Raw genomic sequence first — 18,265 nt, forward strand, 5'->3', positions numbered from 1 at the left:
ATGTTTCATATCGACCCCTTTGTCATTTTCCCATACAGACTGTGGAAAACTTTCCCTTTTCTGTTAATCTGGACTTATCTATGATCAAAATTATAAATACATCCTTGGAACCTTTTCTCTTTTCATGCTACTTTTCCACAGGACTACTAGGAAAGATAAGGGTTGCCTATAAAAGGCCCTTTCGGTGCTATCTGGTTGTGGGCAGGGCTGGCTGTAACTGGCATGGTGAGTCAGGAACATGTATTCCAGGCCTTGTATTAGAATGCAACTGAATTTGGGTCTAACTGAACTAGATTATTCTAATCTCTTTAAACGATGATTTAACCAAGACTCACTCACATTTTAAACTTTATTTAGATGCAGCTAATTTGGACCTTCTTGACACTGCTGGGAGCAGTGGCAGGTAAGAAAAATAACCCTGGTGGTCCAGTGCTTAAAGAACTTGGGTACTAACCCAAAGCTTGGTGGGTTGAAAGCTCTGTGGGAGAAGGATGCGGTGGCCTTCCTCCATAAAGATTACAGCCTCGGAAGCCCTGTGGGACCATTCTTTGCTGTCCTATTGGGTCGATATGAGTTGGAATCAACTCTACAGCAACGGGTTTGGGTTTGGGTTTTTTTGTTTTGTTTTGTTCTATTTTTTTATTTGGGAGACACTCAGTGCTTTCAGAAAGGGTTACAACAGATCAATTCAAGTCACCCTGAGGCTAAGGAGTAGAGTGAAAAAGAGGGTACACCTATGGGACACAAGTGCGTGAGTAGAGCTACTGGATAAAATCTTGGATGCCCAGGTAAATTTGAATTTCAAAGAAACAACAAATATTTCAGATAATCAACAAATACAGGATATGTTTATACTTGAAAATGTTGCTATTTATGTGGAATTCAAATTTAATTGCGTATTTTATATTTCATTTGTTAAATATGGCAGTCATAGTTTGGAGTCAAGGGTGGGGTTGAAACTCCAACTCTACCACCTACAAATGCATTACCAACAAGTGAAATTCTTAACCTTTCTGTCCTTCAGTGTCTACATCTGCGGAATTGGATAATCATACTTTTCCTCCCACAGGGTTGTTATAGGACTTAGATGAGGTGAAACAGGTAAATCATTTCACCCAGTGCCTGGTCTAGTAAGATCTCAATAAATGTAGCCCCTACTGCAGTTATGATTCCTACTCTAATTACTCTCGATTTTATCCCTCTTAAGACACCTTCCTTTGAGTTGTTTCTGTATGGTAACATTCAAGCCGAGAATTTTGTCAAACCAGGGGTGTTCACTTGTTTGTTTGCAAACAGCTTCTCCATCACAGGAATCAAACACAGGTCAGAGATCAAACTGCTCAGTCAGACTGGAGATTTAAAGTTTACACCCTTGCATGAAATTTGAGCTCTTCATCCGAAGTTCATAGCCAGAAGTGGCTAAAAGGACGTGATATCTTCGTTTCTTTTATGAGACTAGGGACCCAAGGCCTTTCTTAAGTCACTAATGGTCCAAGAAAGACACCCGAGTTGAAAGACCAAAACAGGTCTTGCATGGCACTGAGCAGAGCAAAGGTAGCCATGCATGCTAGAATTGAGGAGAGCAGACCTGTGCTTATCAAGGACATTGTCTTTGGAAGTTGCTTTGTGGGTGCGTGGATAGGTGGCATTTGAGGAAACGGAGGAAGAAATTTTGCCACAACTGTAATTTAACTTATACCTCAGCAGAGAGGCTATTAAATTAAAAAAAAAAACAAAGAAAGAAAGAAAGTGTTCTGGTTAAACTTATAGCCTTGGAATATTCTGGATGGTTGCAGGAAAGGAAGTCTGCTTCCCAAGACTTGGCTGCTTCACTGATGACTCACCGTGGGCAGGAATTGTAGAAAGACCTCTCAAAATCCTGCCATGGGCTCCAAAAGATGTCAACACCCGATTCCTCATGTACACCAATGAGAACCAAAACAACTTTCAAGTAAGAGCATTCATGGTCTTTAAAATTAAGCTTCTTCTATTTTCTGTCCTGAGAAAAATCAGACAACAGAATATGCATCTTTGTAAACTTATTGGGACCAGGAGCATAAGTATTTTTTTAATGTCAAATGTTTATAAAAGGCCCATCATTTGATATTATTCATGGCCCACCTCCATAGTGCCGTTTATATATTAGGCCTGGTATTCCAAGTGAAACACTGGAATCTCTCTGGTGGTTACAGAGTAGCAACTTGGCGATGATTGTGAGTGGCTTAGCTGTAGTAGAAGGATCCTTAGCAGAATCTCAAATCCTGGCAATCTGTTCCCATCTACCACTTCCCTTCATGTGTAAAAAATGTATTGAATATTAAGTGTAAGAAACTTGGCATTAAGCACGTTAAAATGTATTGAATATTAAGTGTAAGAAACTTGGCATTAAGCACTTTTCTTCCCTACAACAGGAACTAATTGCAGACCCAGAAACCATCGCGGCCTCCAATTTCAGAACCGATAGAAAAACACGCTTTATTACTCATGGATTCGTAGACAAGGGAGAAGAAAGCTGGTTGGCCAACATGTGCAAGGTGAGACATGGTGATCTCTTAAAGCAAGGATGCTTCTGGAACGATATTTAACAAATGGTAAGGCACAGATTCCCAACCAGTTAGGACCAGGGCTAGACCCCATACTACTACAGGATCCTATAAACCCTTCTGGGCCTGGAGTTCCCAGGAAGTGGGGTTGAAGGAGGAAACCTGAGCTTCGGGTTGGCAGATATTTGGTGGGTCTGAGGAGTGGTGGTGATGGTTATGTGCCGTGGAGTCGGTTATAACTCATAGAGACCCTGCATTGGGTTTCCAAGGATGTAAATCTTTATGGGAGCAGAAAGACTCATCTTTCTCCCGTGGAATGGCTGGTAGTTTCGAACTTGAGGTTAGCAGCCCGACTCATAACCACTACACTACCAGAGCCTTTATCAGTAGCTGCTGCCATACTGATGCTTAGCAGTTCATCACAGGCCCTTGTTTTTTTCAATAGCTTTTAATGTTCATGTGAGGGGCTAAGCTATATCATTTTGCCCAAACCAATTCTTTTCCTTCAATTTTCATGTGCTGCTCTTTGCTCTTCCAGGGTAGCAATATCTCAGATAACTGGATTGGTTTTCATTTCCAATTTCTGTTGTTCTGACATGTGTTATAAGCAGTGATTCCATTCTATTTCATTTGCCTTTGGCAATGTGCCCTGTGATAATGAAGAACTAAAACACAGAAAATCAAATACAGTAAATTTTCCTAGTAGCTACCAATGCTTGAGGAACATTATTATTGATTCATTGATTCATGTCCTTACTCATTTATTCATCAAGTTTTTGGAGCCAACTGTAATGCAAAGGCATAGTCATTTTTACAGAGTCCTCAAGAAAAAGGACTAAAAGGTCATGCTAAACCTTTTCCTTACAGGCCTTCTCTGTGCTTGTTGTTAAGTGCCATCGAGTCGGTTCCAATCCATTGTGACCCTGTACAGAGTTTCCAAGCAGTGGCTGGTGAGGTCTCTCTATACTCCAGTCAAAAGCTGGACTGAGTCAACACCAGACAGTTTAGACATAGAGTAAAACCATAACCTACCTTCAAAACTAATTTAAAACTGATCATTATTGGGAGGGTAGGAATAGAATTCTATTTAACAGTTAAGAAAAAAACAAGTGATTCATAGCTCCAAACAAATATAGGCTTTTAGCTATTTATGTACAATTTATTTCCAAAATCCCAAAAGCAGACAGGGTTTTCTTGCATTTGATCTGGTTTTAACAATGCTGCTGCATTCAAATAGAGAAGTAAAGTGGATTAAATTCGGATGCTAAAGATGCTGGAGTTCAGGCTTGACTCATCATTATTTAACCAATACTTTAGCAAATGATTCGCCCTCTTTGAATATTTCCTTCTGCATGATGAGGGAGTTGGAGAGGGCTTCTAAAATGACTTAGTCTTTCTCAAATTCTTTCTGGAATAAGGGGGAAGCCTGTGTAAACAGTGAGTCCCGTGAAACAGAATTCCCGACATAGCTAACGTTTCTGTAACCCTAACTGATCCCCATCAAAGAAGACCTTCAGTGGCTATCTAGTAGTTATACCTTTATGTAAAATAAATCCTCAATAATGTAAAGTAAACATGTTCATCCAAAAACTTTCATTACTCTTTCCAGCATGAAAAGCTGACTCATTTACCTTGAGTAAAGGGGTCTTAACATAATCATTCATTCATTCCATCAATACAGTCATTGTAAAAAGCATCCATTGTCCTTGTGTACATTCCAGTGCAGAACAATGTAGTCTTAATGACATTTACAATAGTCTGAGTCCTGGTGTGGCACTGCAGGATAAGCCATGGACTACTAACTGCAAGTTCAGTGGTGCAAACCCACCAGCCACTCCTTGGAAACCCTACACAGGGAGGCTATGAGCAGGAATAGACTTGATCGCATTTAGCAACAATATTAATGAGACCCATTTTATACTATGTCACATTTTATACACTTTTTCTTGGATCAGATTCCCATGTGTATGTCTCAAGAATCCAGTTCTCATTCTCAACCAGGCTCCCAGCTTGGAGTTCACTTCTGTTAAACTTCAGAAATAATTCCATGCCCAGACTAAAGGTTTTGTTCATGGCTTCGGGCTTAAAAGTGAACATGATATTGTGTAGATTGAGGTAGGAATTTATGTTAGCCCTTCAATGCGTAAGTCAGTAACTAAGAAGGACCCTGCACTACTTGTTCATTGTATGTTTCTTTCACCAGAACCTGTTTAAGGTGGAAAGTGTGAACTGCATCTGTGTGGATTGGAAAAAGGGGGCCCTAACCGGCTACACACAGGCCTCACAGAACATCCGCATTGTGGGGGCAGAAATGGCCTATTTTGTTGAAGTTCTTCAGGTAAACTACTCAGGCTTTCTAAGCATCCATATACGTCATTCTCTGAATCCTGCTCTTTGTTTGTTTGTTTTTAATGCCTAACTATGATCATTGATAAAGACATTTCTCCTTTGAAATTTGAGGTTCCCCTTGGTTGAAAGAAAAATGTAAAAACATGGAGGTGGACATCATCAATATATTTGTTAAGTGATTTTTTCTCAAGCATCCAAATAGGTTGTTTTGGCTGAAATCCACTAGTATTTGTTCCAATTTTTACTGATTGTCAAACCAAGTTGACACAACATGACAATGTCAACTTCAAGATTAAACTAGTTTTGTGTTCTCAGTTTTTTTTAAAGAGACGAGCAATGGTAATAAGTTAACCTGACTTGGGAATTAAAAATATAGGTCACATTAAACTTGCACATATTTAAATAATTGCTTCATTTTTAATTTCTGATCCAAATTCTTGCTTCATCATCCCTCCTTCTTCCCATATCTATCAAGGATTCTATCAACATTGTAAAATGAAACAACAAAGCTTCACTTACAATTGCTTAAGAAATTCATTTCCATTCTTCAAAATATTGTGAAAAAAATATGGAAAACAATTGCTTTGATGAGGTAGTATGTCTTCTTATAACTTGAGTTTTCAGAGATTCCCCATCTTTAATCCTATAATGCTTGAAAATATTCTGAAGAGACTTTCTTTCCAACAGTCGGCATTTGGGTACTCGCCATCTGATGTCCATATTATTGGCCACAGCCTGGGCGCCCATGCTTCCGGGGAGGCCGGGAGGAGGTTCAATGGGACCATTGGACGAATCACAGGTTGGTCAAAGCCATGAAAGCTGCAGAATGAGACTAAATGTAGCCTCCATGGAATCTGAAAGGGAATGTACGCTGGAGAGCTGGAATAGCCCTGCTTTTTACCTGAGGAGAGACACTTCTACATATTCCAGATTAGATCAGAAATCAGTATGCTCTGAGGCCTTGTGACTGTTTTATTGATTTGGATCTTTGGTTTACAGAACACTATTTAATACATTAATGTTACATGCGATTAAAATATGAATTAAGGAGCCCTGGTAATATAATGCATTAAGAGTTGGGCGCTAACTGCAAGGTCAGCAGTTTGAATGTACAAGTTGCTCCTTAGGAGAAAGATGAGGCTTCCTTGGGGAAAAGATGAGGCTTTGTAGCGTCAGAAACCCTATACAGGTTCGCTATGAGTTGGAACCGACTCGGTGGCATACCACCACCACCACCACCACCAAAATGTGAATTGAGAACATCAGCCGGCCTCATTCATACCGATTTTTCCTTTGGTAGACATTCACAAAGCACAAATTTCACAGCGTCATTTGAATAGAATTAAAACTGAAGCATTCAAAATTGTTTAATTATATTCTACTTCAATTGTTGTTGTTAAGTCCCATTGGGTCAGTCCCAAATCATAGTAACTCTGTACAGGTTTTCTGAGGACCAGTGAGTTTGGACCACCAACCTTGGTGTTCAAACCAACCTTGCAGTCCAGTGCTTATCCTACATCATTATTTCAATAGCAGTTGCTAACTAACCCAAATTTAGTCAATTACCCAAGAGCTGTATGTGTGTGTTGTTGCTCAGGTTTCCCTGAGCTCCCAGTTCTTTGTGCTGCTGGTTAGATAAATGGAATTATTTTAAAACCCTCAAACTGGAGGCATTGGACCAATGAGGTCACCTGTTGGATATCCAAGTCTAAAAACAACCCTGGAAAAACTTTATGAGAAAAACTTAGAAGTGAGTATTTTAGGAAGCTGCCATTTTCCTACTCCATCTTCTTTCTGTCTCTGAGCTCCTGATTCTTGAAAATACATACATGTATGTTGTTGTTATGGTTGTTAGGTGTCATCCAGTCAGATCCACCTTATAGAGGCCCTGCATAGAGTTTCCAAGTTGCATTTGGATTGATGTGGACATCTGGAATGTCTCTCTATTTATTCATTTGCTGGAAAGTTCTGCAGAAAACTTTCTTTGCTATACTCTGAAACGTTTACTCGAGCCTGCTTTGCCAGGTGCTGTGTGGAGCTGTGGTCACACACAGTAGCTGTAGGTGCTCTCTGCCTTCGTGGAATTTACTGCCTAGTGGGCACTATTGTAACTTAGACAGCTTTTTAGAAGTCCACTGTCTCCGGGAATCCCTGTGATGGGCATTGTCTCCCAGGGCCAAAGCGTCCACGAGTAGAGGCAAATTCTAGGGTTTAGGAAAATGTTACTTTCTTGCAAATAGCAAACTAAAAAGCAGATTTCCTTTAAAAAATAATAAGGTCAGGAAGAACTTAGGCGTCCTAGTGGTACAATAGTGAAGCACTCAGCTGCTAACCGAAAGGCCAGTGGTTCCAATCTACTAGTCAGAATAAGATGTGGAGTGTTTCCAAAAGGTAACCGCCTTGGAGACTCTATGAGGCAGTTCTACTCTGTGCTAAGAAGTCTCTAGGAGTCCGAATTCACTAGATGGAAATGGGTAAGGAAGCACTAGTATATCTCTTCCCATGGATAACTCACGATTACAGACAGTGTTTGCTTCCATATCTGTAGCTAATGAGGCAAGTCGAGTGTGTATAAGCATGGATGATTATTAACATGACACATCCTGTTTACTTTAGGATTGGATCCAGCTGAACCTTGCTTTGAGGGTACACCCGAATTGGTCCGATTGGACCCCAGTGATGCCATGTTTGTGGATGTAATCCACACAGATGCTGCCCCAGTGGTCCCCAACATGGGTGAGCTCCTCATTGTCTTCCCAGAGCGGTCAACTGCTCATCATTTTTAAGTTTGTACATTACTATCAACCTTTCACTTTTTAAAAAATCCCTCAGGGCTTGGAATGAGCCAGACTGCAGGCCACCTGGATTTCTATCCAAACGGAGGCAAAGAAATGCCTGGATGTCAGAAGAACGCTCTTTCTCAGATTGTTGACATCGACGGAATCTGGGAAGGTAAAAAACAAAAAACAAAAACAAAAAAAACCCTTTATATATATAAAGAGGTTTCTAGGGAAAAGTTTCTCTTTTGTTTTGCCAAAATTACTAAATATTTTGGTATTGTATAGATCTCACATTTTATATAATGAAGAACTTTTAATTGTATTCCGGAGATACCCAGGATTCTGTGAGGCTTTTAATTGGAGATAGAGGACATGAAGAGACCATTGGAAAGAAAACGTATTTGCATTCAACTTCCCATGGTTCTTATTCATAAAATATAATTGACTAAGTTACACTTAGATGTTTATATAGACCACTTTGTTCCTTCTAAAGTTATTCTCCCATTTCATTTGGTAATGGTCTATTATGATTTTAAATGGTTCTTGTTAACTCATGATTGCATTATTGCAAATCATAGACACACTCCATAAATAATTTTTCTGTGAATTGACACTTTAGAGAAAAGTTAGGAAAAATTTAAAATACCATTGATATGTATTATCATGTCTAATTTCAAAGGAACTCGTGACTTTGTGGCTTGTAATCACTTAAGAAGCTACAAGTATTATTCGGATAGTATTCTCAACCCTAACGGCTTTGCTGGGTTCGCTTGTGCCTCCTACAATGTTTTCGTTGCAGTAAGTACCTTCTACCTTCCACCCAAAGAACATGGGACCCATCGCGTCTCAGGACTGGTGGGCTCTCTGTAGCCAATACGCATTCAACAAACGCTACTACATCACTGCCAAACTGCTTATCTCTTTAATTGTGTATATGCATTAATAATGAGGTAAAACGTGTCTACCTCTGTTCTCAATCACTGCTGTTAGTAGCAGGTAAATTTTCAAGTTTGCTTTGAAAGTAGTTCTAAACGAATCACATCCTATGGAAAGCTGAGAACTATATCTACAGGATGCTAATGAAGATGCAAACAAACATTTCTCAGATGATGACCTTTAAGAACTATTTAATTGTTGTTGTCATTGTTGTTAACTGCCATTGAGTTGGTTCCAACCCATAGCGACCCTATATAGGGTTTCCGAGGAGCAGCTGGTGAGCTTGAACTACTTATCTTGTGGTTCAAATCTACCTTGCAATTTGTAAGTAATCTCATAAATTATATTTTTGACTTTTCATCTTTTTTGGTGTTTTCTAGATAGCTAGATCCTTAATTGTGATCTTGAATAGGGCATATCTATTGTTGTTCTTAGGTGCCATTGAGTGGATACCAACTCATGGCAACCTGATGCACAAACAGAAGGAAACACTGCCCGATCCTGCCCCAACCTCACAATCACAATATTTAATATTCTGGTACTGCCAGTGTTCCACCGCTATTCATAAGGTTGCTAGTGACTAAATATTCAGAAGTAGTCTGTCTCTCCTTCTTCCTAGTCTGTCTGGAAGCTCAGCTGGAACCTGTCCATCATGAGTGACTTTGATGGTATTTAAAATACTCGTGACATAGCTTTCAGAATCACAGCAACATGCAAGCCATCACACTATGACAAACTGACAGACGTGTGGTGGGGAATAGCCATTACCTGTTGTTTATTTAATTGACTTGTTACTATAAATTTAGCAAATCAAAATTTATAACCTATGCCATTTAATAAGAAAAATGTCAAGTAGTGTGCTAGTTGGTGTCTTAATTACCTAGGAATGGCACCTTCCTGATTAAGAAAGACAATAAGAATCCTGGTTTCATATTAAACACCTGTATGAAGTTGGGCAAAAGCCTCAACTTCTCTTAGGCAGTTTTGTCATTTGTACATATAATCGTTAATGGTATGACTCCATGGATTTGTTGGGACGATTTAATGAGATGATATTTGTTCATTGCTTAGCTCAGAGCCTACAATATAATAACTAGTATTTTACAAACATTGACTATTATGGGGGTTGAATGTTTTATTCACTTTACGGTGTTGTTCTTATTAAGTGCCATGGAGTTAGTTCCGACTCATAGAGACCTTGTATAGGGTTTCCAAGGAGTGAGTGGTGAGTTTGAACTGCCAACCTTGTGGTTCAAACTGTCCTTGAGGTCCAATGCTTACCTTACTGCACCACACCAGCACTCCTCCCTTTCTTTATTCTAACTTTATTTTTGTCTTTTCCCCAAGTCTTTCTTTTCTGTCCTCTAGTTAACAGAGAAAACAAACTAACAAACAGAAATAGACTTAGGTCTCATCCAGTTGAAACTTAGTCTGATTGAACGATGTAAACAGTCCTTTTAGGTGATGCTTAGTCACTTTTATAAGGGAAAAAAAAAAATCCATCTTGTAGATTTCTCAGGCTTTGAACCCCTTTGAAATCTTTTCTTCAATCTAGTGTTAATTAGTATTGGTCAAAATGACAGTGGTGGTGGTGGTAGTCAGTATGTGTGTTTGGCAGAGGGGGCCGTTTTGAGAGTCCAAGGGCACAGTGTCATCTGGCTCTACGAAATTCTGGCCAAGTCCTTGTCTACATTCTTAATGGGAGCACTGGTGGATTTGCAGATGAAATCTGGGCTTTGTCCATTCTTCTGGCTCAGGCAATGTACTCAGAGAACTTTGGCTCTTTCTCCGTTGCTAATGCAGATCCCTGAATTTCTTGCAAGTGCATTAACTGGCCATTGATCTTGCTTCGGCTGTGCAGTAGTGGCAGCCTAGGCCCTCTGTAGTAGGAACTGAGGTACTTTCTTACACCCTCTGTTCTTCCAGCTCCTTCTCTTCTCCCCACCATTCCCTGGTCTAGAAAAAATGGACATTCCCCTAGGTCATATTCATTTATGCAAGACTCCAACCTCCTGGCTAAATCATTGCAGCCAACTGGAGCATTGTCTCTCCACATTGGGAGAGTTCTGGGATGCAAGCCTTTTATGTTTTGATTTACTAAGTTGAAGCTAAAGGAATTGAGAAGAACCTGACTTCTGAACCTACTGGGCCCTACATTGCATGTCAGGAGCCCTTTATCACCTCTTTGAAAACCTTCAGGGAGAAATCCCCACCACCTTGCAGATAGATGGAAATTTCAGATCACCTGGAGCAATTTAGAGGCAAGAGAGAAAATATAAATTCTTGCAGTGTGAGTTTTATATTTGTGCTTCTTGTTGTTTTAAGTGCTGTAAAGTCCATTCTGACTCATAGCAACCCTGTATAGGGTTTCCAAGGAGTGCCTGGTGAGTTTGAACCTCCAACTTTGTGGTTCAAATACATTAACAATTATTTTTATATGTTTCTGTAGGTATTGTGCTATTTAACCGAGACATTGCTGATTTTTCATTGTGAATAATCCATTTTCATAAGGTGAATTTTTAACCTTTATTGTTGTTGTTGTTGTTGTGGTTAAGTGCCGTCGACTTGGTTTCAACCAAAAACTCAGAAAAGAACTTTATTTATGAGATTACTTACAAATTGCAAGGTAGGTTTGAACCACAAGATAACTGGCTTTATAATACCTGGATTGCAGCAGCAGGTGGATAGAAGATGGAGCAGAGCATCCTCATTCATCATCTGTTTCCTTTCACCAGAACAAGTGTTTCCCCTGTCCGAAAGAAGGCTGCCCACAGATGGGTCATTATGCTGATAGGTTTCCTGGGAAAACCAATGAAGTAGGTCGGCAATTGTACCTTAACACTGGTGATGTCAGCAATTTTGCCCGTAAGCTTCTACTTTACTTACCTTCAATTATTAATGCTATATATTTTGTCATGTCTATTGAAAATGTGCAAACTTGCTTTTCTACACAAATGTTTGAATTCCTCTCTAAGGTGGGGGGAAAAAAGATCAAATGAGTGTTAAGAGGGTTATGATTCGTTTAGGTGGCAGAACAGAGCTTTGGGCCTGAACTATCTAGGTTACAAAGATGAATTGCTTCCCTTGAGCACTGCTCTTTCAGGGTCTTTCAAGACCAATCCATACAGGATCCAACTGGTAAGAGAAGAGCAACTTGAATGATTAGATAGGAAACTGTTCATGGGGAGGAACAAATCAGAAAAGAGGGTTACAAGATTCAAAGAATGCCATCAGTGTCACTGATGATATATGTGGAAATTGTTGAATTGGTGTATGTTCTGCTGGTTTATGTTCTCAACAAAACAAAAATAAAATCATTTATAAAATAATAATAAATTATTTCCCCTTTGATTCTCATGCTGAATACAGGTGTCTTCCCCCCCACACCATCCTCTTTGTATTCAGTCAAGTTTCGATGATTAAAATGCTGTAGTTTAATAAGAGTAGGAGAGTAATGCAGGAGACAGATGGCAGAGGTTGTAAGAGTGAAAAGGAGTCGACAGATTGGAGAGATATTTAGGATGACTGATTCCTTGGAAGATGGAGATGGGGACAGAATGGATAAGAGAAAGAAAACTCTGTAGATGGGCATCAATGGGGTAGAAGCATTCCAGAAATGAAAGATAAAGATGATCCCATCTGCAGTTTGGGTAAGGCCACTCTAAATGACAAAACTAGAGTTCATTATTAACTAACAGCCAAAGAGCACTGTTTTGGTTACCATAAGTTAATAAATTTCCAACAACAGTGGAAATCTGAATTATAAAATTATTTCAAATATACATTATCTAGACAAAAATGACAGTCTTTAAAAAGTAGACAATTTATGAAAATGAATTAACTGATGAACATTTTAACGTAAGTTCTTATAATATTTTTGAATAAACTGTTATATTCAAAATTCCTGAGCAAAATGGATTGTTTTTTAGTGTCTCGGTTTAAAAAGCGACCTGTTGACTTTGGAAAGGTTTGTCACCCTGCCAATACCAGTCCCCTGAACATCTGGATAAAAGCAAGTCTACAGAGAATTCCCAACATCATCTATAAATTATGCAAAGTTGTGTGATAGTGAAATCCAAATTAACCTTTCCCGAATGTATCTTCTCTGAAAGCTGACATTTATGGGGTTTTTGAATGCAGGTTGGAGGTATAAGGTAACTGTCACACTGTCAGGAAAGAAGGTTCGAGGACACGTGCTGGTTTCCTTGTTTGGAAATAAAGGAAACTCTAAGCAATATGAAATTTTCAAGTGAGTAAAATATTATTCTATGTTTCTAAAGTGTTGGACCGATTCTCATGTTACTGTTTTCATTGGTATTGTAGCTTATTCAGACACAATGAATTTAATACTGTGCTTCCATGTAATGGAAGAGGCTTCCTTATCTTAATATATTTCAGATTCTGTTTAGAAATGTTTGCCTTTGTCATTTCCTGAGAAAGCCACTGATGTGCTATGATGGAAGCTTTCATTTTGAGGTCTGCCATCTGATTTATAATCAATAAGGAAACAAACAATGGGGAAAAGATGGTATTATAATATTGTAATTTATGAAATTGTGAAGAGATTATGACTAAACCATATTTCAAGTTTTACAAAACTGAGGGGAACTTTAAAATAAGATGAAGCATGAGTATCAAACACGCTACTACACTGAGTGAGCAGACATGTCTGCTCATGTTTCATGCATTAAAATGGCAGGTACAACATCAATGATCTTAGTATACTGTTCTCAAAACACATATATATTGATTTATATGTCTATTCCTACATGTTTATGTTAATTCTTAATTCCCAGGGGCTCTCTCGAACCAACATATACTCATTCCAATGAATTTGACTCAGATGTGGATGTTGGAGACCTGCAGATGGTTAAATTTGTTTGGTATAACAACATAATCAACCCAACTCTACCTAGAGTGGGGGCATCCAAGATTGTGGTGGAAAGAAATGATGGAAAAGTGTAAGTATATGTCATTTAAAATCCAAGGGATTTTTAGTATTGAGCCCATTTATAATCTTATTCCCAATGAAAATCTACTTTATATTAAACCTCTTAGAGTGGTTTTTAAATACTCAAGTCATAACTGCTTCCTTTAGTAAGGGAAAATGTAGAACTTCAGCAAAACAACTTTTATAGATTTAGAAATAAAGCTTGTGTTATCTGGACCAAATGAAGCATTAGAGTGAGAACACAGCTTCATGATCCTAACATGAAAAGAATGATTTCATGTGGTAGCTCCACCTTATGCTTAATGCATACTAACTGCCAACCAGTGTCTTCCCAAACTTCCTGGGTTCACTAAATAAGCACTTATAGTGTTAGGAAAAAACTTACCTTCCAAAAAATATAAACAGACAGTTCTATATCACTGACCCCCTGAATGAGGTCAGCGTCCAGGAGATCAACCTGAGCTGAAAACCAAGAGTGGGGTGTATGAACCAAACAGTGTTTACCATGGTGAACCACCAGGAAAAGTGAACTGATGCTAATAATAAAAAATACCAATATCAGTGCACGTATTTTCAGTATTACGCTAACTTCTGAGACACAGTGTTAATGCTTCTGCCATTCAGTCATAAAAGCCCGATGATGAGACATTTCCTTCCTGCAAAGATAGAGCAATGAAGACCAGATATACCTTCCCAATCTAAACAACCAAAAATTCAGACAAAATGTGTGAAGCAACAGTTTTCAAGACATTGAAAATCAGGCCCAAAAGGACAATGATCCCTGAGAGACAAGAACAAAACAAGCCAAGCTTTACAATTGCCCCAGCTGACTGCCCTGAGACGGTTACGATGTGGCCCAGGGAAAAGAAATCCAGGCAGAACCCAGTGAACTGAGTAGAGGAGACAGGGCTATGAATCCAGAAAGGTCAGGTTGACTAGATTTTACAGGACAGAGGACCAGAGAAGAGAAAACTGTACAAGGAGAACCCCAGAAACCCCCTATGAATGTTCAGCAGACTATGTATCTGCACAAATATGTGAGCAAATTGCTCAAAGCCAGTGAGATATTTAGCTGGAAGGATTCATGGGAGCAGGGCGCAGCACTCTTGCTGGAGCAAGCAGAGTGTCCAAATGCATCATTCAAGGGGCACTACGTAAAGTGTTTAGGAAGGTCTTGCCTCAGTTGTTGTTGTTGTCAAGTGCTGTCAAGTCAGTTCTGACTCATAGCAACCCTGTATAAGGTTTCTGAGAAGTGGCTAGTGGGCTCAAACCCCTACCCTGTGGTTACCAGTCCAGTGCTTATCCGATAGCAATGTATAATTAATCTACATTGAGAAAGACCTGAAAGGATCGAACTGTCTACATATAATTGCATGTGAGAACAAAGCTCAAGATGTATAAGAATACAAAATTACCCAGCAGGCAACAAGGTGAAATTCACAAGATCTGATATTCAATCAAAGATTCTCTGGTATGCAAAGAACCAGGACAACAAAACCTATAATGAGAAGAATACTCAATTGTGAAATCAAACCAGAACTGACATAGATGCTAGAATAGCAGATAATTGTTCTACCTGTATTACATTTGTCCATAAAGGTCAGTAGAGACCTAGAAGATATAAAAAAGAGACCCAAATGGTACATCTAGAGATTAAAACTATAATGCCTGAGATGGAAAAAAACCAAAATGCACTGAATGCAATTCACAGGATATTGAGCCTTGCAGAAGAAAAACTAGTGAACTTGAAGACATAAAAATAGGAATTGTCCAAAATAAAGCACAGGGGGAAAAAAAAGAATTTTTAAAATGAAAAGAACATCAGTGGACTGTGGGACAACTTTAAGCAGCTTGAAATACTTGCAATTGGTGTCCCCAGAGGAGAAGAAACAGGAAAACTTATTTTAAGAAGTAATGACCTAAATTTTTCAAACTTGATGAAACGTAAATACCCACAGATAAAAGATAACAACACCAATACACATCAGAATCAGATTGCTAAAAATTACCTATAAAGAGAAACTCTTAAATGCACCAGGAAAAAAATATATTATCTGCTGAAGAACAGAGATAAAAGTACAATAGTGACCTTGTTGTATAGGATTTCCAAAGAATGGCTGTTGGGTTTGAACTGCTGACCTAGTAGTCAGAAGTCCAGTGGGTATCCTACAGTGCCACACTAGGACTGTACAGAATAAAATTGCTCCCAGGGTAGTTTTAGGGTGTCCTAGGGTTTCCAAAAGGAGCTCTGGTAGCATAGTGGTTATGAACCGGACTGCGAACCACACGATTACCAGCTCGAAACTACCAGCTATTCTGTGAGAGAAAGATGAGTCTTTCTGCTCCCGTAAAGGTTTACGGCCTCAGAAACCCTGTACAGGGTCACTATGAGTCGGAACCGACTCCACAGCACATAACAACAACAGAACAGCTGGTGGATTCCAGCTGCCAGCCATTGCATTGGCAACCGTGAGTGTGACCACTACACCACCAAGGATCATTATAACAAAGGGCTTTTGTTGTTGTTGTTAAATGCCGTCAAATCAGCTCCAACTCACAGAAACCCTGTACAGGGTTTTCAAGGAGTGGCTGGTGAGCTTGAACCACTGACCTTGAAGTTCAAACCGACCTTGCAGTCCAGCGCATTCAACCACAGCACCGTACCAGAAGAGGACAAATACAAATACGCTGCAGAAGTTTTTCATATTGTTGCTGTTTAGTGCCATGAATCAGTTCCGACTCATATGGACCCTGTATAGGGTTTCTGAGGAACAGCTGGTGAGTTTGAACTGCCGACATCGTGGTTCACACTGACCTTGTGGTGCGGTGTTTTATCCCACAGCACCACACCAGGAATTGGTATAATACCACTTGAAAGTAAAATGTGCATACACTATAAACTGTAAAGCAGACGCTAAAATGTCAAAATAAAGAAATATAGTTAATAAGCCAATAAAGGAAACAAAATGCAATCATAAAAAATGATTAATTCATCCACAATGAGGAAAAAGAGAACAAAGACACAGGGGGGGAATAAACCAATAGACACCAGAATATTTGTTGTTAGTGGCCTTCGAGTAGATTCTAACTCATGGCCACCAGCAAGGGAAGAGTCGAACTGCTCCACAGACTTTTCAAGGCTGTGAACTTTCCGAAGCAGGTCTCCTCCATGCCTGACTTCTGAGACAACTCTAGGTGGGTTCGAACCACCACACCTTTCAGCTAGTAGTCAAGTGCTTAATTGTTTGCACCACCCAGGGACTCTTCACACTGCAATGGCTTGTCTCTAATTGGTAGTTTGAGTAGCCACTGTACCGTCAGGATTAGGAGAACAAAACTCAGACTTGTTTAGTGGGGGCTGAGTTCTTGTCATGTTGCTCATTTGTGTTAGTTGACAGTGTGCCAAGTGTTCTGGGGATGACTTTGTTGTTGTTGTTAAGTGCCGTCGAGTCGGTTCTGACCCATAGCGACCCTGTACAGGGTTTCCGAGGGTGTAAATCTTTACGTGAGTAGAAAGCCTCATCTTTCTCCCGCGGAGCGGCTGGTAGTTTCGAACTGCTGACTTTAAGGTTCTCAGCCTGAGTCGTAACCACTACGCTACCAGGGCATAGGAAAGAGCACTCTCTGACCTTTGGTCTGTCCTGTCTTGGAAGTCATTGACAACTTCTCTTTGGTATTGCGCAGCCATGACAGAGAATGGGAGGAAGACCCAGTCATGTCTATAGAAGAGGTCTTCTTCCCACAGCCAACGTCTGCATCTTAGACACACCTTATGCCTCTCACTCAGACTGAGGGAGAGAGCAGATGTTACACGCTCAGATTCAACACACCAGATATGTGCCCGTAAAATGTGACGTGTTTGTGACTTTTCTCTCTACAGGTTCAACTTCTGTAGTCAAGAAACCGTGAGGGAGGATGTTCTGCTGACTCTCACTCCATGTTAGGAGCCTGCAGACGTGTGGCCACTGAATCTTTCTGCTAATAAAATTTAGTGGTTGAAGCAATATATTATTTTCTTTTGTCATCTATGTCTGTTATTTTCAACAAAACTTTTGGATAAGGTGATTAAAAATCCAAAATTCAGAGTTGGTCTGAGAACCACAAATGACTGCTGAATTTTGTTATACAGGCAGGCCTTGATTTACGACAGGGCTCCATTCAGACGACTCTGTAGTAAGTTGATTTGAATGTAAGTCGAATACCTCATTTCTTTTTTTTTTTTTTTTTTTAGGTTCTGTTATTATTGGTTCTGATCTGTATAAGTCTTTGGTGGTTGGAAACATTATATATAAACTTACAAATACAAAGGGTCTTCAAAAAGTTAGTGGAATCTTCCCATTCCTTTTTTTATGAATTTGTTGAAATTCCCTCATATATTTTATATGCATATATACATACACAGAAAATACACTAATCCTAAATGTTTACTCTGACAGTGAGGAAGAGTTGGACAATGTTGGTGTTTTTTCAGTTGTGGTAATAACTCTACGTGTGGTAAATCTTGGCTCACCTGGATTATCCCTGGGAATAGGGATAGCGTTTCTATCAGGATAGTAGTGTGAGTTGTCTGTAGTGTTTTCAAGTTGATTCGGGCTCATGGTGGACCCCACATGTACAGAGTTGAGCTGATTCAAGGATTTCCGAGTCTGTGGCTTTTCAAAAGCACATCGCCAGGCAGGCCTAGCTTCCAACGCTTGCCATTTTTT

General features: G+C 39.5%; 1 protein-coding gene across 1 annotated transcript; it reads left to right on the forward strand.

The window, feature by feature from the left end:
• Positions 1-357: 357 nt before the first annotated feature.
• PNLIP (pancreatic lipase) lies at positions 358-17,503 on the forward strand. Its single transcript, XM_006831383.1, has 12 exons — positions 358-403; positions 1,797-1,951; positions 2,412-2,534; positions 4,747-4,881; positions 5,580-5,691; positions 7,509-7,628; positions 7,725-7,844; positions 8,352-8,470; positions 11,344-11,473; positions 12,749-12,857; positions 13,405-13,569; positions 17,440-17,503. Exons 1-12 carry the CDS (start codon positions 358-360, stop codon positions 17,501-17,503), a joined length of 1,398 nt encoding a protein of 465 aa, XP_006831446.1.
• Positions 17,504-18,265: the final 762 nt, after the last annotated feature.

The sequence above is a fragment of the Chrysochloris asiatica genome, unplaced genomic scaffold (assembly GCF_000296735.1).
Source record: "Chrysochloris asiatica unplaced genomic scaffold, ChrAsi1.0 scaffold00003, whole genome shotgun sequence".
NCBI lineage: Eukaryota > Metazoa > Chordata > Mammalia > Afrosoricida > Chrysochloridae > Chrysochloris > Chrysochloris asiatica.

Coding starts and splice junctions, on each gene's coding strand:
- PNLIP (XM_006831383.1), top strand. CDS start 358: ATGCAGCTAATTTGGACCTTCTTGACACTGCTGGGAGCAGTGGCAG. Junction 7,845..8,351: donor CATCGACGGAATCTGGGAAG/GTAAAAAACAAA, acceptor CTAATTTCAAAG/GAACTCGTGACTTTGTGGCT. Junction 13,570..17,439: donor GAAAGAAATGATGGAAAAGT/GTAAGTATATGT, acceptor TTCTCTCTACAG/GTTCAACTTCTGTAGTCAAG.